The sequence below is a fragment of the Perca fluviatilis genome, chromosome 17, assembly GCF_010015445.1.
Source record: "Perca fluviatilis chromosome 17, GENO_Pfluv_1.0, whole genome shotgun sequence".
Classification (NCBI taxonomy): Eukaryota; Metazoa; Chordata; class Actinopteri; order Perciformes; family Percidae; genus Perca; species Perca fluviatilis.
Window position 1 is genome coordinate 16,441,358 of NC_053128.1, and position 27,684 is coordinate 16,469,041.

Consider the following 27,684-nt stretch of genomic DNA (forward strand, 5'->3'; position numbering starts at 1 on the left):
ATCTGACCTGAACAATTCCAGTGTGCAATCCTGAGCTTCAAAAACTTTGTCAAATGAATATATTTTGTATATCAAATAGTCAATTTACTATTTAAGAGGCACTACAGTAGTGTCATGTGCTTTGAGACTGGTGGAGTTTTGTGAAGTCTGAGAAAATGACTAAAGCGACTCACATTACTTGAGTATTCTCTGCTTAGGCATGCAGACAACAAATAGCCGATAGTCTGTGTTTAAACTTGGGCCATGGAGTTTAAAAGAAGTAAGCTTTAACCAGGCTCCGATGAAAGATGCTACCAAGATGCATTATGGGAAGTGTAGGACCCAGCGTTTTTGGAGCTTGACCCATACAAGGGACTAAAAGTATATCTCTATCTTTGCCACTTCACTTTAAACCATTCTTTTTTTTTTAAACTGTCTCACATGTCCCTTATATTTATGGAAGTGCAATACTAAATCACTGCAGTGTCCCCTGGGGTTTCACTGTTTGACATGATGGAGCAGGGTTGCAAGGATTTGAGTTAGTTATTTAAAAATATCTATAACGTATAAAAGCATTATGGTTGCATGTGTTTAAAGTAGGTGGATGCTTTATAAAGTTAAGAGAATCAGCTTGTTTTATCTTACCCTCTCCACATACCCCCCCCCACCCCACACACTCCTACAGCTGTGGCAAGAGGACCACCATCATGCCCCTCTCATAACTATTGACTACACTTGTAGTTTTGCCTCAGGATGTTAAGTAGGGCTATCTATGAATGTTGCTGAATTCTAAACACTAAACAAGCCCTAATAGGTAACCAAATTATTGTGCATGATTAAAAAATAGCCTGTAATTTGCTATTATTTACATCTAGAATAGATTTAGGATTTAAGGGCTACATGAACTAGACTGGCAGAGGGCAGGCCTATTTCTAGATTTAAAAAGAATAGGGATCTCAACATGGAGTTATTGTAGGGATGACAATAAGAGATAAGGCCAGTTTCCTTCCTCCTCTCTGACTCATGGCCTCACCCCTTCCCTGAAAGCAAATATGACTTTGGACCCACTGTCGGTCCTTACTGAAGTCTAATGGGATCTATGGTTTGAGAAATGGTGTTACAGCAGCTTCTGTCACTTTTAGTGAAGTGGGCAGAATGTTGCACAAGGGAGTCAGGTTACAAAGAAGGGTACATTTCTGTGTCTGTATAACACAGATGACAGGGCTGAACTGTGACTGCGTACAAGTGAGGAGGAGTTGATGAAAAACCTCTCCATGACTCAACTTCCTCCGGCCAATAATGGGCGTTGCCTTCTCAACTTCTCTCTAAAGGTGTGGCGATTTTGGTAAACCGTGAAATTCCTCCTCTGATACCAATCCTGTCCTGTCACTAAACCTAAGGTAAGAACAGAAATCCAGTTGAGTGACTTTTGATCACAGTCTTTATTCTCTGTTTGTGCTTTATTTTGCTCATCGGGAGAATTGTATTTTCCTCAGCTGTCGACATTACGATGTTAAGGTTTTCAGCTCGAGTCGCGTACGCGTGTTCTTGGCTTGGTCAACTGTCAAATGCGAGCATTTATAACGGATTGACACGAAGACATTAAGAATCATAATCCAGTGGATTTATTTATGTTACCCGAAGTCCAGGCCGGGGACGTCCGCGCAGGCAGTAAAAGTCAGAGGATGAAAAATGTGCAGAGCAAAACTAATCAGAAAGCAGGAGACTAGAGCTAAAGGAATAAACCATACGCTGATATTACGAAGATGCTAATACTGTATATTTTTTTCTTTTTCCTAGTCTAAGACTTTTCTCTACAGCCACAACAATGTCTGGTTGGGTGAGTAGTTGTTTTAAAATAAGATTGTCGGCTTAAAATATGAGAAAATATAGTTGATCATTAAAGCATACTTCTTGACATGTATTGTAGGATGACTTGGAGCTGCTGTTAGACTCCCCCTCCTCACTGACTGTGACAGTAAGTTAAACATACTCTTACCTTTTTAGTGTCCAGGCTGACGATGATGATGATGATGAATATTATTATTGGGTTGCTATTGCTTGAATGGATAGAGACAAATCCTGTATGAAAGTTTAGAATATAAAATATTAAACAGAAAACTAGGGCTGTGCTCGATTGAAGAAATTCTTAGTCGACTAACACTCATTCAATTGTATCGACTACTCGATTAGTTGATTTAATCAACAGATCTGAAAATCTGTGTTTCTCCGCAAATGGTCATGCAAAAGCACCACTTTAATTCTTGTGTTTACCAGGATGTGCTCGTACGTTTCTAGGAAATAAGTCATTCAGCATGAAAAAAGCATCAAACATGTCTAATCGACTAAAGAAATCTAAGTTGACTAAGACCAAAACGACCGATTAGTCGACTAATCGACGAAGAGGGAGCATCCCTACAGAAAATACTATACACTGTATAAACTAGTACATGCGTCTTTTGTTTATTACATGTACAACGTGGTTACTTGTTGATATTTTTTTATTGTTATGTATGAGCCTGCGAGTGTGTTTCTGTGTTTATCAGTCCAATGCAAGAGGAACAGTGAAGGACAATGCAAACTTCAAAGTGGAAGAAGATGTGTCCGCACTAAGGAAGGCCATAGAGGGCATTGGTAAGTCGATGAGTCACCATTATCAGTTTTCTTTTATATCAGACCAACGTGTAAAGCACTTTGATCATCGTTTTACTAAATGTGCAAATCTGTCCGCTAGTTTAAGGTTGCAAACCCATGAACTCTCCAAGTGCGGTGTAAGTAAGTGGTGAGCCTGTTTTGTGTTCTCCTCTTCTCTATAGGTACGACAGAAAAGACACTAGTTGAGGTGTTGACCCAAAGAAGTAATGCTCAGCGCCAGCTTATCGCTAAAGCCTATGAGAAAGCCACAGGAAGGGTACGTCAATTGACTTTTTAAATAATAATTCTTGAGTGTTGTGACAAAGACAACGGACCAAAAGGTGTGATACCAACGTTCCTCCATCAGAAATTAGTAGCTGACCTGGAGGGCGACACCCACGGAGACTTTGAGGACTTGTTAGTAGCCTTGGTAACGCCCACTGCTGTCTACGACTGCCACGAAGTCATCAGAGCCATCAAGGTGAGATTGTGTCGGATTAACTTCAAGATGCTTCAAAACAGAGTCTGCGTTGGCCTGCTAATGCATCAGTGTTCAGAGAAACAAACAAAAAAAACAATGTAAAGGGAGCCGAGACACAGTTATAAGGTATAAACGGTGGGGTGATCAGGCTTTTGCAGTTGCTGCCCCGAGACTCTGGAACAAGTTACCCCCTGATATTCGCACTATTACAGATGTAGCTCTTTTTAGGGCCAAACTCAAAACTTATGTTTATTCTGGCTTTTAATACGTAGCAGTGGTGTGACAATTTCATTCTTCTATTTCTTTGTAACCTTTTCTGATTTTACTGTTTTCTATGTTCTATTCTTTCTATTGTATGATATGTGTTTTTACTCTTGGTTTCTGATGTCAAGCACTTTGGATACCTGCTGGTTGCTGTAAAGTGCTATATAATACATTTTGATTGAGTTCTACATTTTTTTTTCATTTAGTTTCATTTATTTAAACAGACTAAATTTACTTAAGATTAGTTTGGATTTATGATCCTTTTACTATACTTACATTGTTGTAAGAACCGCTGAAACGCTGTCATCATTTACTTGTGCTTATCACATTTTGTGTGTATGGCATACAGGGAGCAGGGACCACCGAGAGTACGTTGACAGAAATCTTTGCCTCGAGATCCAACAGACAGATACAAGCCTTGTCTGAAGCATACCTTGCAGGTTAGTGTCTTCAACACTAAGTATTTGTAATTTCACCAATTTAGATAGTAACTCAGATTATTGTGAAACAGTTGGCAAATGCTCGCGATGTAATGTGTCTAGATTGTTGTGAAATTATCCGTAATGTGCCGTTTCATTTAAGAAACTGGAAGATCGCTGATTCATGATCTGCAGTCGGAGGTCTCTGGAGATTACGGCAAGGCTCTGCTCATCTTGGCTGAGGTACTGTACATTCAATTAGTGATGTGCTCGCATTACCAAACAAACGGTCAGACCTAAAGCATTCAATTTATTGCGGTCTGAACATTTCCATCCTATCTCAAAAAATTCAACCTACACCTTGTTTCATATTTCTGTCTTCAGTTAGAGGCCTGAATTGTAGAGAAAATAAAATGTGTTTACTACAAGATCTGTAAATCTTGGGGAGTTTGTCATCTCTATCAAATTATGACATAGTATGTTAAAAACGGCATTCAAAAAGGCTCATCACTTAAATGAGCAAATGCCAAATATATTTCATTCATTCTACGTATCGCAAACTATATTCTTGTTTTCATCCTCACAGGGGAAGAGAGACGAGAGCACCAATGTGGACGCTGCCAAAGCTAAAGCCGATGCTAAGGTATATTCACTGCCATTTTTCCTGCCGGTTTCTTAAATACATTTAGAATACTTCTGTGTTTATCAGTGACACAGTACAGCCACCAAGCTGGCGTGGCTACAGGTAGTTTATAAACAATGTTTTGTGGATATAAAGAATAAGGGCAGTGGCGTTAAAGAAATCTTTTTTTTTTTTTAAGAGCAGTTTACTTTGTGTCAGATTGGTAAGTGTGGTGTTGGCACTCTTCTTCAATTGTTATTTTGACATTCCTCTCTTGACCGTACACATTTATGGGGCTTGAAAGCAGCACATGCCTCAGTTACCACAGCTCTCTTGAAACACTTTCTTACTGAACATGTCAAATGAAAATCCAGAAGGAATAAAAACTAGAGCTGTGTATTTTCACACTCGCTCTCATTTCACCTTTTCATTCCACCCAGGCCCTGTATGAAGCTGGGGAGAAGAAGTGGGGAACTGATGAGGGGAAGTTTATCGACATCTTGTGCCACAGGAGTATTCCCCAGCTTCGACAGAGTAGGTTCACACCTTGCATATTGTTTTCTGTACATGCCTGTGTAATACAAATACAAGACCACGAGTCTGCAGCCATGCTAGCGGCTTTTTTAAGGTTGTACAACTGTGGTTTGAGCTCAATGCTGACATCAGCATGTCGACATGCTCACAAGCTGATTTTTAATTAGAAGTTATAATGTTGACCGTGTTCACCATCTTAGCTGCACTCTGTGTTTAGGGCTCCTTTAGCAAATGAAGCTGAGGCTGTTGGGAATGGCAATAGTATTGCAGGTATTTGGTCATAAACAGAAGTATTGGACAAATTAATAATTTGGACTTGATGATGGCCCTAGATCAAAGCTGCTCAATTTGGCCCGTGCTCTTTGTTTTGGCCCGCCATGGATTTGACATGCTCATGCTTATTCACCTCTTATTTTAAAAGTAATGACTACAAAACGTACATTTTGTGCAGTTAAAAAGTACGTAATCGGAGTTTAACGGCAATGTAACGCACAGTGCTGGTACACCTGCCATTTCAATTACATCTGTACGTTTTATCTATGGAGAATGGCAAGAATTACAGTATTCTTCAACATCAACATTTATTTTTGGCCAGTGGCCTTCCATCCAGATACATTTTGGCCCTTCATATGAAAGAATTCGGGCACCTCTGCCCTAGATGAAAAGTAAAAGGATCAGCAAAGTTATTAGGATTCATTGTCTGGGGAACATGAATGACGTAACGGCAATCCATCCAATAGTTCCCAAGCTATTTCACTAAACGCAAAAAAAAAATGTCTACCTTGTGGTGGTGCTACAGGTAAAAAAGTCAGGGGTAGGGCCGGGTAATATATCAATATAATATCGTGATATGAGACTAGATATCATCTTAGATTTTAGATATCATAAAATAATATGGCCAGAGTGTTGTCTGTTCCTGGTTTTACAGGCTGCATTACAGTAAAGCAATGTCATGTTCTTAACTTACCAGACTGTTGCATTTTTTTCCTTAACCCACCGACCAACAGATCGACATTACCACCCTTAGCATCCGCTAGCATGGCTAAAAAAACCAAATCGGTTTATTCCTCTGTTATGTTTTGCCAGCTCTGGTAGAGTACAAGAATATTAGTAAGAAGACTCTGCAGGAGAGCATTGAGAGTGAGATGTCTGGTGACCTGGAGAAGCTACTCGTGGCTGTTGGTGAGAATGTTGTCATATTGTTTGTCATATTAATTTTGACCCTTACATTGGCTCATTTTTTTATGTATTGCATCTTCATTTTCAAGTTGGATAAATTAAATCAATGCACATTTGAGACGCATTTAACACAAGTTATTACAAAAAAACTTTTCATTAATTAAATTCTTTGTCTAGTTAAGTGTGTGAAGACCACTCCTGCATACCTGGCTGAGAGGCTTTTCAAGAGCATGAAGGTAAGCTGCACAATATGTCCATCCGTATCACAAGAGTCTTTTTAACCCCCAAAGCCTGTGGCTCCCAAAACAAAATCCACATACTGTATGGTTCACTCTGTCCTTTTTAGCCACAGCAGACAATTGTATTTGTCCCCAGTGGTGTGGAAAGGAATGTTAAGCCACTGTTCTATTGCTGCTGCTGCTTTGACTAAATGTGCACCACTGGTTGAAATGTGTCAACAGGCTCTTAAGCAGACAATAAACAAACACGTGAAACCAGACATAAAAGCAGCCATTACTACGGGATAATAAATGTAAACAAATGAGTATTTGATTTACCCAGGTCCAATTTGTGTCTTTGTCTCTGTCCTCTTTCCCTTTGACCAGGGTGCGGGGACCACAGAGTCCACTCTGACCAGGATACTAGTCAGTCGCTCAGAGGTGGACCTGCTGGACATCAGAGCGGAGTATAAGAAGCTGTTTGGATGTTCCCTCTACTCCCAGTTAGAGGTCAGTGCACATGGCTAGAGAAATGTAATACGCTCATTACACCTCAACATAAATGTTCAATTAAAGTTTAAATGTCTTGGTATCTTGTTTTAAGACGTTGGGCAATAATTTTGTTGGGTCAACATCAGAAGATACCAATTGTTTTAGATGATGTGGTCATGTGATGATGTGAACACAATTTACTGTTTTTTTCCCCCCTCTATTCATGTTTGTGTGTAGTCCGAAGTGTCTGGTAATTATGGCGACACCCTCAAACGTCTATGTGGCCAAGACGACTAACTCCTCCGACTCCTGTGATGAGAAACATGTGGTGTGAAGGGCAAATGGGAAGGAAAACCAGTCCTGACCTTTCCAAAAGCATCGTAGTGATACATTTGCTTGAACTCTGCTGGAACTAACCATCTGGAAATGCTTGAATGTGGAATTCCAGTAATGTTCAACCAGACAGGGCTGTGCAGACTGAATGATTAACACACACACCCTTCAGAAGAAGTATGTACATGAAGATGCTATTGAATGTATTCTGAATTTATAAAATTGTATTCCATGTGACTGATGGCTGTCAACGCATGCATTTTTTTTAATCTTCTTGCATATATAGCCTTAAAGTTGGCACACAAATAACTGATGTCACAACTTTCACATTTAAGACAATAAAAAATACTGTATTCTACTATTTGATGTTAGTGAGTAAAGACATACAAGATGCTGTTATATAAAAAAAATACTTGTTTTATTTAATGGTTTTGTTTATGTTGCTGTAACCGACTCCTACACAGGTCATCAGGACCTTGTCCCCTCCTTTCCTTTCGTCTTCCGAAGGCTTCTGAACCTCGATCTTAAACATGAGTTGGAAGAAATCTCTAATGTGTCTGAGGAACTCGATCCTGGAGAGACAGTGAGGGAGGGGGGAAGAAAGTTAAAAAAAAAGAAATGGGAGATGAAATTTCAGTTTCATTATTTTGAGAGGTGTAGACCATATGTTGGATGAGAAATAGTCCAACTGTCAAAAAATAATACACAGTGGGAGTTTCAGAACAGTGTCCCCAGTCTACTCTATGCAGTCTGCTTCAAGTCAAGGTTTCATGCACATTACATTAAATTCTTAAAGCTGGGATGACTAAAATGTATAATGCAAAGCCAATTTATAGAACTAGAAAAAAAAAAAAAATACAAACATTTAAACTTAACTTCATTGGTCTTTTGGAAGAAAAGAAAAAAAAACATCAGCATTACCTGAGTAAGGAGAGGAGTGCATTGTGATGGCACTGCCAATCTTCAGTTATCATAGTACTGTACTTGAGAGGGACACAGCACCGGTACCATGATAACTGAAAATGGACAGTTCATAGTTCACTCCTCATTCATGGTGATGATGTCCAAAATCATCTTTGCGTTCAATTGCTTTTTTAATCGGCTCACAAGGAATTATTCAAGTTAAAATGCATCTTAAACTGCAAATATATTAATTAATCACATTCACCAAGCACACACACTCTATGAACTGACATTGACCAAGTGAATGCACAGCTGGCCAAGTCCCATGATAATGAATGTGTCCAAAAGCATGTGAAAAATGTGTGATCCAATGGCCATTGAATTTAACCAAGACTAATTTGTCTTTTGCATTTAAAGCGCCCATATTATGCTCATTTTCAGGTTCATGTATTTTAAGGTTTTACCAGAATAGGTTTACATGGTTTAATTTTCAAAAAACACCATATTGTTGTTGTACTGCACAGCTCTCTCTCACTGCTGTAGATCCTCTTTTCACCTGGTTTCTGTTTTAGCTACAGAGTGAGACCTCTTTTCATCTTCTGTACTATCTTTGATTGCACTCGCACATGCGCAGTAGCTCAGATGTAGAGCATGTAAGCTAGCTAACTCTAGAGACGGTAAAAGAAACTTTGGTCAGTTACAAGGCAGGATTAGCTGGGAGACTTCTAAATGAGGGCGCACATGTAAGTAGTTCTTTTGTAGATTATGGTGAACTTGTGTGTGTTGTAGCAGTGCTTTGCTATTGAGAACGACGTAGCATGCTAGCGTTAGCGTTAGCCGGCTAACGCTAACGGTTGTGGTTAGCCAGCTCATTTCGGACTGTGACGTCACAGTCCGAGGCCGATTTTGAACAGCTCACTAGGAGACTGAAAGCAGGACACATTCAGAAACCGTATCTTACTCAAAACAGCATGGATGGATTTTTTTCAAAGTTTGTATGTGTGTGGAAGCACCAGAGACACAAAAGAACACCCCAAATCCCAGAAAAAGTGTTTTTTTCATAATATGGGCACTTTAAGAAAAAAATCTTTTTTTTACTAACAAATATTCTGGTGCAAAATCAGCACTTTATTACATTTTCTCCCCATTTCCCTCACCTTTGTATAAGCAGAAGACTTTCTGAGATGTACTCATTGCAAGAACACCTGGTTTACTGTGAACTGCACTGCCCAGTGTGTTTGAAACAAGAAAGAAACTTTGTTGCATGAGACATTCAATTTAGATGCAATTTAGTTAAAATATTTTTTTTAAATCCTGCCATTTTTTAGTAAAAATTAAAAAACAAACAATAAGGCTTAGGTTTAACAAACTGATAAGTGTAGTTATTGCCTCCGTTGTTTATTTGTCCAGCATTTCATGCTGACATTGGGTCGATGATTTTGAAATACTGTCACTTGCCAAGATTGGACAAGTAGAAGAATAACAAAGTGCATCTGTATAGTAACTTATAAATAAGCTAAGGCGGGAGCTTCGTGTGTGTCTATTATTGAGTGACGTTGGCTTACGTGTATGGGGAGAGGGGTCCGAGCAGAACCTTCGACACGTCCTGTTGGCCAAGGGTCATCAAGAGCAGTGCCAGGCTTTGATTGGATGAATCCACGCAGCCACCCTAAAAACATAGAAAGAGGAGGGGTGATGGGTTTTAGCAACAAAAACAACACAGAAATGCGTAATGGAGGTGGAGATGTTGGGCTGCTGGGAAGAGGGTAGGACTCGGCAACCCCTGGACAGGGAATTGATTATCTCAGGTCCAACACTGATAGCCATCTACACTTGCAAAACATAGAGAGCATCCAAGAGTTGTAGAGAGTTGAGTGTTTGTAGGCCAGATGCTTTTCAGCTCTGGGAACAAATTTAGGTTCATAATTTCTTTAAAAAAAGTGAAAACATTTTGAAGCACATTTATTTAGTTTGGTTGTGACAGACTGGCAGATTTTAATACATTTTTCAAAATTGACATGTGCATTCTGAAGTACTGTTAGTTATTTTTTTTTTAATACTTTTCCTCAATGACCGTGAACACAGTGGACATGTCATCTCTCTACAACATATTTCTCTCTTCTTTTTCTTTAATAATGCTGTGTTTCCCTGCCCCCTCTGACCTACTTGCCCTGTGCCCTATTGCTCCATTTTCTTGAATACCAGATATTTAGGGACGGGGTCCCTCTCTGCTCAGTGTCACATGCTATCAGGATTGCCCACGGCAACCTATTGCTATTCCCAGGCTGTTAGCCTTGCCAGACTGACACACCAGCATTTATAACCAATCTTACATATTTGTCCATTCCACCAGTTTAGTAGCTACACGGTCTGTTTCTTGTCTGTGCATTTCATTTCTTGGTTGCTGTGGCCAGTCACGCAGTATATGGCATCGACGGTTGTCGAAAGCAGAATACGATTCAATTACATGTCGGTATCACTGAATTGGCCGGAACTATACTCACAGGACATTGTGGTTTTTTTGTTTTTTTAAATTGTCAATGAGGCAGATTCCTTCTACAAGTGGATAATTTCAAACTAGGTTATGCTGTGAATATGAATTCAAACAAATACTTCATGACTTTTAACTATGCAACCTTATGAAGATCTGGACCTTGATCGCAAATTATTTCCACCATTTTACTCCATTAACAAGCCTTGAGAGTTGATGGAGATTCCATAGTCTGTTCATTGTTCCCTCCATTAAAACCCCTTCCATTCCATTTATCCATTTATCCTCCATCTCACTCCAGTATTCCTTCCTTCCTTCATTCCCCCATTTCTATTTATTATATTTCTTCCACCTACCACTATTCTCCATTCCTTCCATTTATTCCATCCACCTTTCCTTCCATGCCTTCCTCAAACCTACTACTTTCGTTAAAGATCTCCACTGCTTTCCCTCTTTCCTTTCATGGCACGTCCATGTCCTTTCGTTCTCCTTCTTCATCGCTCATTTATAAATTCATTTCCATTGTCAGTCCATCGGCATCCTGTCATTCCTCACGTAATCCTTTCCTTCTCTGTAAATCCTAAGTGCTCTTTCTTTCTCCTCCATCCACTTATTTATGTGTATTTCCTTCCTTTCCTGTTTATATTCTGTGTTTCCTCCCTGTGCTATTTAATGTTTCATGCACCTCTTCAAACTCACTATATGTCTTTATACTATATATATTTCACTGTGCTGTCCTTTCTTCCTTCCGTATCTCTTTCCTGTTATTTATCCGTCTTTCCTTTCGTTTCCTGTCAAGTGTGTCTTCTTCCATATTATACTGGTCCTTTCCTTTCTTTTCGTTCCTGTCCCTTCCTTCATCCATTTTCCTTTCTCGTATTTTCAGTCCACATCCATTTATTTCCTTCTCACTGGTCGTGTCAAGTTATTCACTGTTCCATTTCCTCATACCGTTATTCTTTCAAGTCCACTCACAAGGCACTCTGTTGGGGTCCATGTTCCGTGTCCGTTTGTGCTGGACTCCTCCTGTTCTGGTCCACTGGATTATGTGTGGGATCTTTGTGTGTCGTTCGTTGTCTGTCCTGTCTGGTCTCGGATTTTCCAAGACCTCCATCCGTTCTCCTTGTCCACTGTGTGGCTCGGCCTCTGTGTCCGTCTTTATTTCCTGTGCCTTCCTCCTGTGTCTCCTGTGGTCTGGCTCTGCTGTGTCTTCCTGTGTGTCTCAGGCTGGGACCTCCGTCTGTGGCTGTGTGTGTCCGTGTGCTGTCTTCATGTCCATTTTTGGTGTGTTCCCGGTCTCGTGTCCTGTGTCCGTGTGTCCATTTCCTGGTCTCAGCTACTGTGTGTCCTGTGTTTCTCCAAGGTCCTGGCTCTCGTCTTCCTGGTCTGTCCGTTGTTTCCTGTCTGTCCTCCATATCCGTGTTGGGTCTCGGCTCCATTGTTGGGGTCTCTGGGTCTCTGGTCCTTCTTTTCATACTGTGGTCCTGTTCTGGTTGTCCTGTGGTCCTTCTCGTGTGTCTCTGTGTGTGCCATGTGTGTTGTCTATGTTCTATGCTGTGTATGTGCCTGTTGTGTGTATTTCCTCCATAGTGCATGCAAGTTGTCCTAATCTGGGTCTGTGTGTGTGTGTTCCTTCCGTGTGGTGTCTGTGTTTTCTCTCTCTCTCTCTCTCTCTCTCTCTCTCTCTCTCTCTCTCTCTGCCTCCCTTTCTTGTCTCTCTCTCTTCTCTCTCTCTCTCTCTCTCTCTCTCTCTCTCTTCTTTTTCTTCTCTCTCTTCTCTCTCTCTTCTCTCTCCCCTCTCTCTCTCTCTCTCTCTTCTCTCTCTCTCTCTCTCTCTCTCTTTTTTTTTTTTGTTGTGTGTGTGTATATCTGTTGTGATGGATGGATGTGATTGATGGATTCCTGAGGTTCACCTTTCTATGGAATAATCTTGTATACCCTCTTCCCAGCAGCCCAAGCCTGTTAAGGGAGTGCAGAAAGAAGGACAAAATGACAGATTGAATGAACACTCAATGAATATTCAAAATTCATGTCAAAGACCAAAATAAATCCGATCCCAGGCAGAGACAACTGAAATCTGGATATTTTCTTCAACGAACCCCAAAAACCACAACACTAACGTGTGTGTGTTGTGTGTGTGTGTGTGTGTGTGGAATGAGTATGTACCGTATATATTTTTTTTGCAGTACTTACCCGATGTACCTCCTCCAAAAGTAGTTTGGCACAGTTCCTGCCAAGGTCTTCTGGTAGCATGGGGTCTCCCTGACCCTGCGGCATGGACGACATCTCAGCACTGAGGAAGGAACCATTCAGCGTCTCTGCCACCAAGGTCAGACCAAAACCTGGAGACCTGCGGTCAACCAACAAGAATTACTTAAGTGTCTTTCTCTGAATAATCTGGGATAATTGACACTTTGTTAGTAAATGCACAAATATTGTTTTTTTCCAGGCCATGTTTACATATGTACAGTACTGTATGGTACCGGTGTGGTTTGTCTGTATGAATTTTACATCATGAAGGTCTGAGAACTGAAATGTTGTGAATAAAGTGAGCACAAGTGATAAACAGTGAGCAGGATGTTTTAACCATCAAGTGATGGCCCTGTAATTACATTAATGTTGAGATACTCACTTGCCAGAGTTGGCTCCTTTCATGTGGTCGGTGTAGATGTAGATGTCTGGAATGAACTGGTTGAGGACACCCCTGGCTGACTCCACTATCCTGTTAGCCATCTGAGGAGAAACTCGAACCGAATATCTGGATTTAGACGGTCAAGGACCTTTGATGACTCATACGGCAGTGAGTTTAACTTAAGGCTGAAAGGAGCACAAACTTGAGAAATGGACAGAGTTTAGTTTCTGCCATTCATTATTGACAAAAAGTTTACTTGTTCAAGCTTCTCCAATTGCTGCTGAATTATTTGGCTTTTTGACTGTTGGTCAGATAAAGCAAGACATCTGAAGCGGTCACATTAGGTTTTGGGCGATTATAAGCATGAGAAACTGTATTTACTATTTTATAAACAAAAGGATTACTCTAGAAAATGTTCATTAGATTAGACCAAGGGTCTTCAATGTTTTTTAGGTCAAGGACCTGTTAGCTAAAAGAGAGACAGAATAGGGACCCCCTACTACATGTAATGTATAAAATTAAGTTGCATTAAACTGGGCCGGATGGATGAAAATGAATGGCGGTGACTCCTTAAGCTTAACTGTATGGCTACCATAGTGGCTACCTTACCTATAGTAAGCTTATCTTCAATGTGTACATTACATGTTTGTTTTTCACAAATAGGCCAATTTACCTTAGCTATTAAAATGTAAAATTCATTTTAATGTATCTTTTCAGACTTATCTTAATTTTTGAAAAAAATAAACTTTCAAAACATAATTCGGAGGCCCCCCTGTACTAACTCTGAGGACCCCCTGTTGAATATCTTTATTAGACAACAAAATACAATAGGAATGAACTGTGAAAAAGGCTTTTAAATAACAATTTGTATCACATCAATTTTGTTTATAGATTAAAAAAGGGCCATGACTGTGAGCCTGAGAAGGATACGCCACTCCTCTGATCCTTTTGATCTTTGCTGGGTCAGTCAGCTGCACTGGCCTGATGGTCCTGCGGACAGGACATGTGAAAACTACCTCTCCTCCCCCACCAGGCGCCATACCCCTCTTCACCACCTGAGGGAGCAGCAACAGAGAGAGAGAGTGAGAGAGAAGGATAGACTGACTTGTTTTCGAGCAGCAGCACTATAATGTATAACATTACATCATGCTTATCAACAGACCACCATTGTGTCCTCACCTTGAGATCAAAGCCCTCTCCATCAATACCAAACTTCTTCATCAGAGGGAGAGCTGTGGACTTCAGCATGTCAACCTACAGGAGACAGAGTGTTTACATCCTTAAAACATGCTTCTGCGTCTTCACAGGGTTGAAAATGTCTTTGATGGACCATTTCCCATCACAGCAACACACTGTTTCCATGACAACACCTCTCACCAGTGTCTCCAATGCTTTTGCTTTCTCATCTGTGGTTTATACACTTTGAAACAATGCAGCTCAGAGCAAAAAAAAAAAAAAAAGGATGACTGAGACTGACCTGCTGTAACACCACGTCAAACATGCAAATAAACTCAGAGGCAAAATGGGTGTCACAACGAGAACAGACTGCATTTTCTAATTTATAACATGAACCACAAACTGTGAACATATTCACACTTTTTCAAGTCAATATACAAACTTATGATTTGATATAAAAACCTGACTATGCCACAGACCTATTATGTTAGTTTCAAAAACTCTCCACCTCAGATATCAAATATGCAGTTTGTAAAGACTCCTACAGCGTTGATCTGAACTGACATATAATTGCATGAAATGATGTGTGCACTAGAGGGCAGTGCACATTTGGATTTGGGAGGTGTGCCTTTTACCCAGAAATTCAATGTAAGCGTTTACATGTTTTGTCGAAGAATGCTTACGCTCCACCCACCCAGTGTGATCATGAGCTACATAAGTCACAATTAAATCCAAAGGAACACAATTAATAAACAAAAAGTAATAGTTAGAAGGTGATCAGACGCATGCAGGCGTGTCCTCACCGTCGGGTCAGTGGGATCATTGGTGACTCCCCTCAGTGTGGCCTTAAGAGAGGTCTTCATGAATGGAGCCAGCATGAGCAGGGCCTCCAGATAGTAGCCAACCGAGCGCTGCAAGTTACAGTCATGTTCTACAGAGCCACCAAACAACAAGCCAGGCTGGTAGAATAACACAGTACCTTGCGAAGACAGACACATAGGGATAGTGAGTGAGTCCATAATGTAGTGGGTGGTAGTTTACAGTCTTGTTATAACGGCGCCACCGAATATCACTACAGTTGAACTTAACATCAATGCCACATGCAAAAATAGCAAAAACTAGATGTAATAAGATTGATGAGAGCGAGAATACTGAACACTAAATAACTAAAATCATATAATTATATCTGGGTCCATCTGCTGGTGTTGAACAACACTGACATTACTCTGCTATCCTCTGACAGTAAACAGTAATTAGATAAACCACACAGACTGTGACAAAGGTAAACACACTATAGTCATATCCTAATGATACCACTCACCTGTTTGGTTAATCTCTATTCTGGAGCCATTGGTCACTTTGTCTAGAAGTCTGATGAGGCTGGCCTCAAAATCTGGAGAAGGCAAGCAGAACAAATATTCAGTTAGTCCAACCAAACATCTTCCAACAGCAGAATCTGTGGATGAAAGCCATATTTTCTAAAATCAAAGTGTGTCCACACACACACACACACACACACACACACACACACACACACACACACACACACACACACACACACACACCTCAACAAGTATGTTGGGGCAAACTAATTATTTCTTTTTATATTTTGCACACAGCACCAAAACATATAGCTAGAGTACAAAAAGTTGATTAAAGTATGCTAGCATCTACTGTGGGAACTTCTGAAGATCCTCACTCACATATGCCAAGATAAGTCCCTCTAATAATGTCAGAAAGAGCTATGCAAAACCCGATTCAATGCGCTTGACCAGTACAACACCGACATAGCTTTATACAGTGAAGTAAGAATGTATTTATCTGACATTTACACTACTGTCCCATCGTTTCCACACTTCTGACGACCAGTGATAAAACACACTCCCAACTGCGTAACAGCTAGCACGTTAGCTACCGAGCTAACTGCGACGCCACATGCAGCTGCAACTCACCACGGAGCCCCGGGTTGTCATCTTTAGACCGTATGTTTTTTATTTTAACACGCTTCCCGCTGAGTGTGGATAAAACTAGCCGCTGTCTGAAGAAATTGCAGCCGTCGTAAGCGAGCCCGTGGCTTGCCATGTTATTGTTGTTTCTGCCTGGCGTCAGTGGAAATCCACGTGTGTTTGTCCTGGAAAACGTTGATGAGAGGTGAAGATACGGCAAAACAGAAGGGCCAAAAAGGTTTTTTTTAAAGAGCACGTCGCCGCACTGAGCCTCTAGGTGGCGTCAGATAGCCATTTATTAAAGCACAGTGGGAGTGGCTTAATGCTATCTTTGCGTCTTAAAGGCACAAAACGTAATCAAAATGTAAACAAATGGGCTACCACTAGCCTATCTGTAAGGATTGTCTTTTATCTTTCTTCATTACAGAGTGTTGGCATACAATGAAGTGAATTGAAATCATATTTAAATACACAGACTAACACAATGATTAAATCTAGTCCCACAGTAGACGTTATCTGAATGTGTTATTTAATCAGTAATGTCTTCAAACCGTATTTAATTCCTTTTAAAACCTTCTCTTTTGTTTTATAAGCTGAAAAGAGAGTGCATGTTGGTTGTTGTTCAACCCAGCCTGCCTGCCAATCTGCAGCTCTGTCCGCTGAGAGAATCTAGGCTGGGAAGGGATTAATCACCGAAACCTTGCCAACAAGCCTTTTCCCTTCGTAGATCAATTACATAACCGTGTTATACAATATGTACATCTCCAGTAAACCGTGAACGCTGATATGGACGAGGAAGTTCGTCAACACGCCAGAGAAAGAAGCTCGTTTCGCTAGTGCGTTATCAGGGAGGTGTAGCCTAGGCTATCCTCCTTTTGGCCCCGCTGCCACTGTGCTGGCTGCTCATCTTCCTCCTCCTCCTCCTCCTCCTCCTCCTCCTCCTCCTCCTGCTTCTCCTCGTTGTGTTTCTGCAGGGAAATACAAGTCAAGGTCCAGTGAGAGTCTCGACTGGCTGCATAAAGACGCGCCTACTCCCGGTTGCGCACTTCTTAAGAAAGTATACGTGTCCGAGTCTCGTCTGAGCATCCAGAGAGGGGTTTCATGGGAAGGATTAAAAACTCAGTTTGAACAAATAATCGTCCAGAGATGGTTCTTCAAAGGATTTTTCGTGCTGTCATTATGGGACCTCCGGGGTCGGGGAAAGGAACAGTGTCTGCGCGCATAACTAAAACTTTTGGACTGAAACACATTTCTAGTGGGGACATTTTGAGAACCAACATCAACGCCAAAACCGGTAAGATAGCGACGTCCACACACACATACCAAGGCAGATGTGATCTTAACTGAAATCTATGTCGACGTGTTTTTAGAAGCCAAGAGCCTGCGGCAAGATTAGGCTATTTCAGGTGTTATTTTAAATCATTGTTTACTGGACGTTATCACTGTTAGAAAAATAACTACACATTTTATTATCATGCTCAAAACATAAGCAGATTATTATTACACACTACAGGAAAGTTATACTGTCTGGTAAAAAAAAAAATACTCTCATTGAAGTTTGTTTTCTGGACTGCTGTGATAAGAGCACCACTCCTAAAGCAGTTGGATTTCTTAACTGGCTGTGACATAGCCTACCACCGAGGTTGAATGGAAGAATCGGTGTTCTTTTTTAGCCAAGGTCAGTTGTTTGTCAGGGTTATGGAGCATGCTGTTTTATGTTTATACTGGAAACACTTGAACCCAACATTACCTACTTCTCAATATCACCTTGGATGATAATAAAGAGAGGTGTAAAGATAAGGACTTCACTGCACCTTTGTTCCTTGAGAGGAGGGCCTACAGATGAAGAGGTGTGTTTTCACTGCTGTTTGACAGAGGGACAGTAATGCAAGGTTAAAGTGGGGTTAGGGTTAGGTCTCCCGCAGTGACTGTTGTGCAGTACAATCAAACTTAAACCTTTCATTATGCACACATGCCCCCCCTCTGTTATACTTACATAGCCTACTGTACATGTGTAGACATTTTCAAGCTCCTCAGTTGCACCAAATCCTTGTATTGTCGGCAGCTGAGCAGTCAAAGCAGTTCTTTTTGACTTTCCCAGCACGAATTTGCCCGAACAGTCCATGGATCTGAACCAGACCAGTGACCTTAGATTCCTGAGACCGCCTCTCAAACCTTCTCACAAGACATATTGAACGTTAAAAATGTCTGTTTGGATGTATAACGCATTACAATGACACCTATCAGTAGCAAAAGCCTCCTTAGTTGCACTTTGCAATACCTGCCTTGCTAAACTGGTAACCATGCAACAAGCCTTTGCTTTCTAGAGAACTTGTTCTGGGTTCAGTGTGCAGGCCCAAAGCATACTGGTGTGCCATCTTCATGTATTACATTTGTTATATCAGAGAAAACAGCAACCCATTCAGTCACATCAATATAGAATAGCAGTTATTACTGTAATCATTTATTTCCTTCCTAAACTTCTAGTATATTTGCCATATGTATTTTATTGTCAATTTTACCCTTTGCTTTTTTTTCTTATGGTAACATCACAGCAGTATGTGGCACATTTAGGTCATTTCTGCAAGGCTTGTCAGCAAATTCCTTTCTTCAGCTGGACTCTGACCAATTAAAGTGGAAGTGAAATTCTCATGCGGATTATCATGTTAAATTTTCCATTAGGTAGCTTTATAGCAGAACAATGTTATTAAGTTATATATTAAGTTATATTCAGACCCACAATGCCAAAACTGCACTTTTTGTGCAGTTCTCTGTAATTCAGCATGACATATTATATGTTGTATTCTTTTTACCCGAAAACAGTTCTGTGGTGTTATTTAATTCTTTGCTACAGGATGTGTTTACAATGATGGACCCTTTGCAAAAACTGCCAGGGTGGAAGTGTTGAAGGTGGAAACGGCTACAAACATACAGTACAAACGCTTAGGCTATTTATTTTTTACTGGAGAAAATTGATGTAATTGATGTATTTGGCAAGCAGGTACAGGTCATCTTTTATACTGTGGTTCAAGTAGCCTTTATAAAGTCAAGATTCAAGAATTCTGTTAGGAAAAAAAACTGTGTTATAAACATTGTTATAAACAGCATCCCCCATCTCTTTTCTCTGTCTGTGTGTGTGTGTGTGTGTGTGTGTGTGTGTATCAGAGCTCGGTCTGTTGATGAAGTCCTGTATTGATCAGGGTCAGCTGGTACCTGATGACGTCATGTGTCGTCTTATCCTGAGTGACCTGAGAGCAATGGGCCAGAGCAGCTGGCTGCTTGATGGTAGGACCACTAACTTCTCCTGGGAAACCATTGTTAGCAAAAAAGTATTATCAGAATTGTTTGTTAAAGATCTTAATACAATTGTAAGATAATTCATGGTCTTTTAAATGTATTTCTTATGCTAGTAAGTTCAAATCGTAGTATAGTTATTTTAAACATCCTTCCTTCTTTCCTGTACCTTTTGCCTGGCTTTCCTCTGTCCATCCGTCTCTACCAGGTTTCCCTCGTACAGCATTCCAGGCCGAGGCTCTGGATGACGCCTACAGCGTGGATACAGTCATCAACCTCAATGTACCTTTCCACACGATCAAACAGAGGCTCACCTCACGCTGGACTCACCTTCCCAGCGGCAGAGTGTACAACATAGATTTCAACCCGCCTAAAGTTCTCGTAAATACATTCCCTCTCACCTATTACTCCTTCCTTGTTTAAGTTTCTGGTTTTCAGACATTATCAGTAGGATTGTTTCATTTTTATGCATGATATTGGAACTATTGGGTTTCGACTGTTTTCCTACATACGTTTTTTGAAGATGTATCTCAGGTAAAATCATTTTTATTGAAGAAATTTTGATCAGCATCATTTTTATGCATGCTGCATCCTTTTTCCATGACTACAGACAGAGCTCTCTGACACAGGCAAATACTTTATGTAGAAAACAGTATCTGGCATCGACATTACCAAGTTCTCTTTTACAGACTTTTTGTCCTTTTACATGTTGCTTTTGACCTTCCAACATTACTTTTACATGTATAAGAAAATAACTAATGAAGCTAATATCTCCCTTGATTGGCTCAATTGATAGGTCTATCAGTAAGTATTATATATTATATATACATATAGCCTATAACATACAGTTAGGTTGACAAAGTTTTTTTAGCGCCTGTTTCTGTGTAACTGATGGATGACTCATAGCTATGCGCCTGTAGTGTACGTGTTCTTTCTGTGGCAGTGATTTGCAGCATGTTTTCTGCACAGTCTGGATGAGTAACACGTTCATAGTTAATCATTGGCTTCAGTCTACTCTTCACAGTCCTGTTTGAGGGAGAAGAATGTAACAGAAACGGACATAAAAAAAAAAAGCGGGATAGAACCAATCAGGTTAAAGGTTTAAAATGCCAGTATTTCTTCTTTCTTTTAGTTCTTTACCTTCACCTTCGAAAACTACTGTAATAGTGAATACAGTTTATTTCATCAGTAACATCTTGTACCAGAAATCTGACTTAACCCGTTTGTGTTCGATCGTTCATGACCGTTTTCAATTTTTGTTGTAGAAAAAGCAAAAAAAACAAAAGGCGTCGAAAAGACAATGTTGTTTTTCAACAGTGTTACGGAAACAACACAGGTTGGTTAAGCTTACTCAAACAATTGTATTGGTTGGGCATAATAAGTGTGAATCATTAACTTCATGCAGATCTTTTGGGATAGCACATTCATGCTGTTCCCTTGCAACCAAGAAGTGCTCTTTAGGGACTGTGCAAGCTCCCTGAGTAAACTGAAGACACTGTCATGCTTCCAGTCTATGCATGTTTCAGAACAGCATCTCCTGCTGAAATATACAAGAGGGTAGACTGATACGATGAAGGGTTGTAGCTGGTCATAATATGAATGTTCCTCACCTCTCCAGGTTTCTATTTAGATTGTCTTGAGATAGTAGCACGATATTTAGACACACAGATTTTCACTTTTCCTTCTTGTCTAACTGATCCAGTCAGTTCAAAACACCTGCTGCCTGAATTTTAGTCATGCTAGCATCTCCAGAGATGGCAATGTTTGTCTGTTGGTTGGTCGGTCCAACAACTATTGAATGGATTGCCATCTTGTGAAGACATTCATGTTCCCCAGATGGTGAAACGTACTGACTTTTCCTCGAGCACTACCAAGTCAAAATCTTTATTTGTCCAATACTTTAATTTATGACCAAACACCTGCAAAACTAATGACATTCCCATCAGCCTCAGTGGTACTTCGTGTTTAGTGTTTATTAGCAAATGTTAGCGTGCTCAATTTAATTCAAATGATGAACATGTCAAACATTACCTGGTAAACATCAACTCGTAAGCTTGCCACCCATGTGGTGTCAAAAAATGATGTAGAAGACAGAAATCCACTTAGAGATGAGATGAAGACCTTTTTCAACATTTTGACATGTCCCAGGTGTAAATAGTAGCATTGATGATGGCTGAATTCCATTTAGCTGCTTCAGTTTCAGTGTCCCTGCATTGTAAATGCTGGCTCACTGTTACACTGTCATGACTTAACTTGAATGGAACCGAGCCATCGTTAATGTTATTAGTAAAACCTTTGCTTTTCCTACTGTGACAAGTCAAAATGTCTGCTGTAAAAAAGGCCTGTAGTTTTGGTCAACATACTGTAAAAGATATAACGTCATACTTTCTGCTACGGTTTCTGTTTGAGAACATTATTAGGGAAATGACCAATGCGCTATTCTGGCTTATGTTTAAACCCTACATGTACACGTATACAATGGCAACATAGAGATGCCATGTCACACAGAGTTGAAATGCAAGAAATGGTGTTATCACTAAGTCTGCCCACATAATGTCTTTCAACATTATTCAGCTTTGCTATTATCAACCTCGTGGCTCCTTTTAGCAAGTTGCTTTTTCTTGAGCAGTGTTTACATTCCAGTTCCTGTTCGGTATCTGGGTTTGGGCTGGAAAAATCCTACGGTTATTGACTAGTACAATAGCTGGAAGTTACAGTGCCTCAAGCATTTCTTAAGCTATGATAATTCCTATTATTATACAGCAGGAATGACAAAAAAAACCTCCATTTGCAGCTTGCCGAAAACGTGCATTTAAAAGTACTATTACAGCATGTTGCAATGTTGTAGTTTTTAACTAATTAAGTCGGCAACAACGTGTTTATGTGTTTTCTCTAGGGTTTGGATGATGTGACAGGGGAGCCTCTTGTCCAGAGGGATGATGATACACCAGACACAGTCACACGGAGACTGAAGGCCTATGAAACCCAGACAGAGCCTGTCTTAGAGTATTACAGGTAGTACACATTAATCAAAATACGTCCACCTACTTATGTATATGTGGATGTGCTTATTACAGTTACGTTAGTTATTTTGCAGCCCTACAAAGAGACCATAAGGAAAAATGGGCAGATGTTTGACTGCATTACAGCGTAATATCTCACTGAAGTGTACTCCATATAAATGAACCACCTTAAGTCCTCCCTACACATTCCTCACAGTTGCTCGCATGACTAAAACTTGTGTAAGAGACACATTTCAAAATGACACACTGCTATTAAATGAATATACAAACATTTAAAAATATATTATCTTTACCAGTATCAATAAAATCCAAAAAAGAAATCCCCAAAGTACAAATACTAGACTTGTGAGGCGGTGGACCCAGTTTGCAAGTACATGCATCGTAGTTTCTATTTCTGGACTAATTAGGCAGTAAAACAGATTACTCTGTGTTCCCTCAAACCCCAGGGATGTGCTTAGCTAGCTAGCTAGTTTCTGAGGCTGTTCATCATTTAAAGGAAGTACAAAAAAGTACAGACTGGGAATAGAAGTGGACAGAGTGTTCACTTTAAAGGATGAAAAATTACTTTGATTGCTGTTTTATTTGCTGTACAGCATATATTAGGCTAGTAGTCACAGTTCTCTGCACATTAAAAACTGATGAAGTGATGCATATATTTTTCTAATTGCTGTGTCTGAATAGCAGTTTACATAGTAAATGTGATAAAAAAAAAACAAACATTTTCTGTGTTTCTTTTTCCTTGCAGGAGTAAAGGTGTACTACAGATCTTCTCTGGGACTGAAACCAACAAGATTTGGCCGCACGTCGAGGCTTTCCTTCACAGAAAACTCTCTTCCTTTAAACAGAAAGTTGCATAGAAAGCCTGAACAGACTTTAAGGGTTAAAGTTTACCGGCATAAACCACTCTGTACGCACAGTCCAATCATGTGCCACTTTCTGTGAACCAAGAGGAAAGCCATCTGTGCATTAATATATTACGAATGTTAAGCTCATACAGTTTATGTCAGGAGCGATAGTAAGACTGCAGATGTTGTTGGTAAAACTCCACATTGTCTCAAGTTAGGTTGGGAAACTCTCAGGATGTGTGCGTAAAATCCTTAACATTAATCCTTAGAATTTCCACAGATGGTCTCTTTATTTAATAATGTGCCTTTATGAAGGAGACGTTACTGAATCTAATATCAAGGTAACATTTACAAGAAATTGTAAATTTCAAAAAATGACAAAAACAACACTGAAAACAATGGGCAAACACAACAAGATATTTGAGCTAAATGAGAGATTTTTCTGTTTTCTCCGTTAGAAATCCTTTATAAAAATTACTAAAGGGAAATGTGCCATGTTCTACAAATAACTGTATATTAACTTTTGCAATCAAGTGCCTTTTGCTGCTTTTTGAATGTAACAGGTAGCTCGGTGAATGTAGTTTGTAAATATGTTTTATGAATATGGACCACAGATTGAATGATGTATGAACCACACTTGTTATATTGAATATTTTTAATTAAACATTGTGTAACAGCTTCTTTTAACCACCTTAAGTCTTAATTGTGTTGCCTCTGAAAGCCACATTGATTTATAGGCAATCCATGTCAAGATTGTAAAAGAAAAAGTTCTCTCAGGTCCAATTCAGTGGCTGGTTCAGATGAGTTTTATTCACTGCACAGTGGAGAAAGAAGCTCACAAGAAGCTGTAGGATTCTCTCTGACCAGAATGAATTTTCTGGTCAGGGTTTTATACAAAAGTTACAGAAAGCAACAGAATAACAAAAGCTGAGAAGGCATTGACTCACAAAACTATCTGAGTATATTTGCATAGACCCAACACTGTCTGCTCAAACTACTGATAAGTGGTCCTTTGTTTAAACAAGGGATTAACTCCGCTGGAGCTGGTTTAGACGGTATTTAATTTGAATGAACTGTGAACCCGCTGGAATTTGGCTCCGGCCCTTGAACAAAAGGTCTCACCAACAGTGACCCAAGAACAATGCATTGTTTTAACAAGCTATACAAAAGACAGACTTCATTAACACAGAAGACACTAAAGTTAGCATAACAGGAACTTAATCATGAGTAGGAAAGAGGATATCAAGACAAAATAAGACTAAAACTGTTAGGTAATTCATTTTCTTCTACAATGACCAAGTCTATAAATGTACAGTATACTGATATTTGCTATGTGATGTGACTTGACAACTAAAAACTGAATTAAAAATGTATAACTTAAAACATTCAAATCAGTTTGCACAGGGCTATCATCTTGTTCGAAGATATCACAGCATTTAAGGTTGATCCACAGTTCTTACAACTTACAACTGTCATTAGGCCTATTTGTTATGAAACTCAATACACTTCTGATTCTAGTTACTGTATGGAGTATATTATTGTACACCAAAATAAGCCAACTGGATAACTTCCCAGTCATAGTTTTATTTGACTAATTTACTATCACTGATCACAGATACTAACACCCCTGCCCCTAAAACAGACAGTTTTCTATAACAACCGAATGAGTCAGACTCATCACGGACAGGTTAAAAAAAAGTTTTAAAATGTATGCAAGCAGAAATGGTACTCCCTAAACTTGGTATTTCACCTGGATGGGTGTGGTTTTGCAGGACATGACAGCGAAAGCTTAAACGAGCTCTTAGACTGTCTCAGCCCACTCTGAATGCAGAACAAAAATCCTGAATTCTTTTGGTTTAATGAAAATAAGAAGTTGAACTCAGTGGCAAATTATGGGCTAGTTGTATTTATAAAGTTCGGGAAATGAAGCAAACTAGACTGAATAACACATGCATACAATGCACTATGAGATCAGTTTATTTAATGTATGTTAAGTATGAAGGCATGCAGAATATTTTATACTTCATGTTTGCCTATAATTTGGAAATCTGGTCTCACACTTGTGTGGACCATCTGGATATGGATGGTCTTGGCCTGTTTAGGCTGGGCATCTACTGTATCATCTGTCATCTATCATATCTATGTATTAGCAGTAGGGCAAAATTTATTAAAATATCTGCAGGCAAGTCTATTCACAGTTTCAGCCGTGCCACCATCACCATATTATTTTACAGCATAGCTGCACATTCATTTTTCATTGTCTTGTAAAGCTGCCATACTGGTTCTTTATTGCAACATACATACAGACACATATATATATATATATATATATATATATATATATATATATATATATATATATATATATATATACATACATACATACATACATACATACATACATACATACATACATATATATATACATACATATATATATATATATATACATACATATGTATATATATACATACACACACACACACATATACATACACACACACACATATACATACACACACACACACACACATATATACACATATATATATATATATATATATATATATATATATATATATATATATACATATATATATATATATATATATATATATATATATATATATATACACATACACACACATATATATATATATATACACACACATATATATATACATATACACACACATATATATACACACACAATATATATACATACATGATATATATAGTGCAGACATACATACATATATGTATATATATATATACATATGGCATATAATATATACACATATACATATATATATATACACATATATATATACACACATATATATATACACAGCATATATAGTAGCATATATATATATATACATTATATACATGCACGTATATATACACAGGACAATATATATACTTATACATATATATACATTGAATAACAACACATATATAAAACTATATATATATATCACACACACATATATACATATACATACATACATACATATATATACACATACATATACATACATACACATACATACACACACATATACATACATATATACATACATATATTACACACATATATACACACACATATATACACATATATACACATACATATACATACACACACATACATACACACATACATACTACACATACATACATATATGTAATCATACACATACACCACATACATATATACCACACACACACACATATATATATATATACATATATATATACCCACACACACATACACAACAACACAGAGAGAGAGAGAGAGAGACAGCGCACACACACACAGGCAGAGACACTGAGACACACACAGAGAGAGAGAGGCAGAGAGAGACAGCCCCACACACAGAGAGAGAGACACACCACAGACACACACACACACACAGCACACAAGGCAGCTGCAGAGACAGAGAGAGACCGAGAGAGACACACACCCAGAGAATGAGAGAGACAACAGACAGAGAGGACAGAGAGCAGCACACACAGACACACAGAGAGACAGACACAGCACACGACAGAGAGAGACAGAGAGACAGTGCAGGCAGACATGCACACACACACAGCACGCACACAGCAGAGACACACAGGCACAGACACAGTGAGAGACACACACATACAGCAGACAGACACACACACATACACATACACATATATATATATATACAGGACCAGAATCCCAAGGAAGAGATGGAGACACACACAACAGACCAGAGACCAGATGGGACAGACAGCCAACGGACACGACCACACACACACAGAGACAGACAGAGCCGGACGCATAATATAAATATATGGCCAAAATAGTGAGACAGAACGGTATGTGCATGTATATAATATGGAAACAGTGGAAGGAGGAATGAAGGAATGGAAAAGAAGGAAAGGAGTATATGTGGACATAATAGTGGATAACAGACATAAATATGGAAAGAAAGAAATGGAGAGTGGAATGGAAAGAAAGGAAGAACACGGAGAAAGGAAATATGGTGGATGGAGAATGGATGGAGGAAGGAAGAAGGGATGGAATATGGAAGGACAGTAGAGACATGGTGGAGTGGAATAATGAAAGAGAATAATGGAGGGGAATGGGACAGTGGAATATATGGACAGGTGGATGGTAGGGAATGGATAGGAAAGTAGATTTGTGAAATGGAGTGACATGGGAGGCATATGGAATGGGGTGGTTGAT

The 27,684-nt window shown here is 39.3% G+C and overlaps 3 protein-coding genes across 3 annotated transcripts; 2 read left to right on the forward strand and 1 right to left on the reverse strand.

Annotated features, from left to right (window-relative positions):
- Positions 1-1,186: 1,186 nt before the first annotated feature.
- On the forward strand, positions 1,187-7,392 carry anxa3b (annexin A3b). The gene is made up of 14 exons (XM_039779341.1): positions 1,187-1,379; positions 1,780-1,819; positions 1,910-1,957; positions 2,526-2,613; positions 2,796-2,890; positions 2,981-3,094; positions 3,708-3,798; positions 3,941-4,020; positions 4,364-4,420; positions 4,840-4,933; positions 6,020-6,115; positions 6,290-6,348; positions 6,718-6,840; positions 7,060-7,392. Exons 2-14 carry the CDS (start codon positions 1,808-1,810, stop codon positions 7,117-7,119), a joined length of 1,017 nt encoding a protein of 338 aa, XP_039635275.1. The 5' UTR covers positions 1,187-1,379; positions 1,780-1,807; the 3' UTR covers positions 7,120-7,392.
- A 157-nt stretch (positions 7,393-7,549) lies between these two features.
- rcl1 (RNA terminal phosphate cyclase-like 1) lies at positions 7,550-16,550 on the reverse strand. Its single transcript, XM_039779343.1, has 9 exons — positions 16,310-16,550; positions 15,679-15,750; positions 15,161-15,336; positions 14,361-14,435; positions 14,112-14,236; positions 13,182-13,307; positions 12,743-12,899; positions 9,624-9,727; positions 7,550-7,727 (listed from the first exon to the last, which is right to left on the reverse strand). The coding sequence occupies exons 1-9, from the start codon at positions 16,437-16,439 to the stop codon at positions 7,574-7,576; spliced, it is 1,119 nt and encodes a 372-aa protein (XP_039635277.1). The 5' UTR covers positions 16,440-16,550; the 3' UTR covers positions 7,550-7,573.
- Positions 16,551-16,969: 419 nt separating this feature from the next.
- ak3 (adenylate kinase 3) lies at positions 16,970-24,152 on the forward strand. Its single transcript, XM_039779342.1, has 5 exons — positions 16,970-17,597; positions 19,469-19,588; positions 19,806-19,978; positions 22,494-22,612; positions 23,366-24,152. The coding sequence occupies exons 1-5, from the start codon at positions 17,450-17,452 to the stop codon at positions 23,475-23,477; spliced, it is 672 nt and encodes a 223-aa protein (XP_039635276.1). The 5' UTR covers positions 16,970-17,449; the 3' UTR covers positions 23,478-24,152.
- The last annotated feature ends 3,532 nt before the right edge of the window (positions 24,153-27,684 follow it).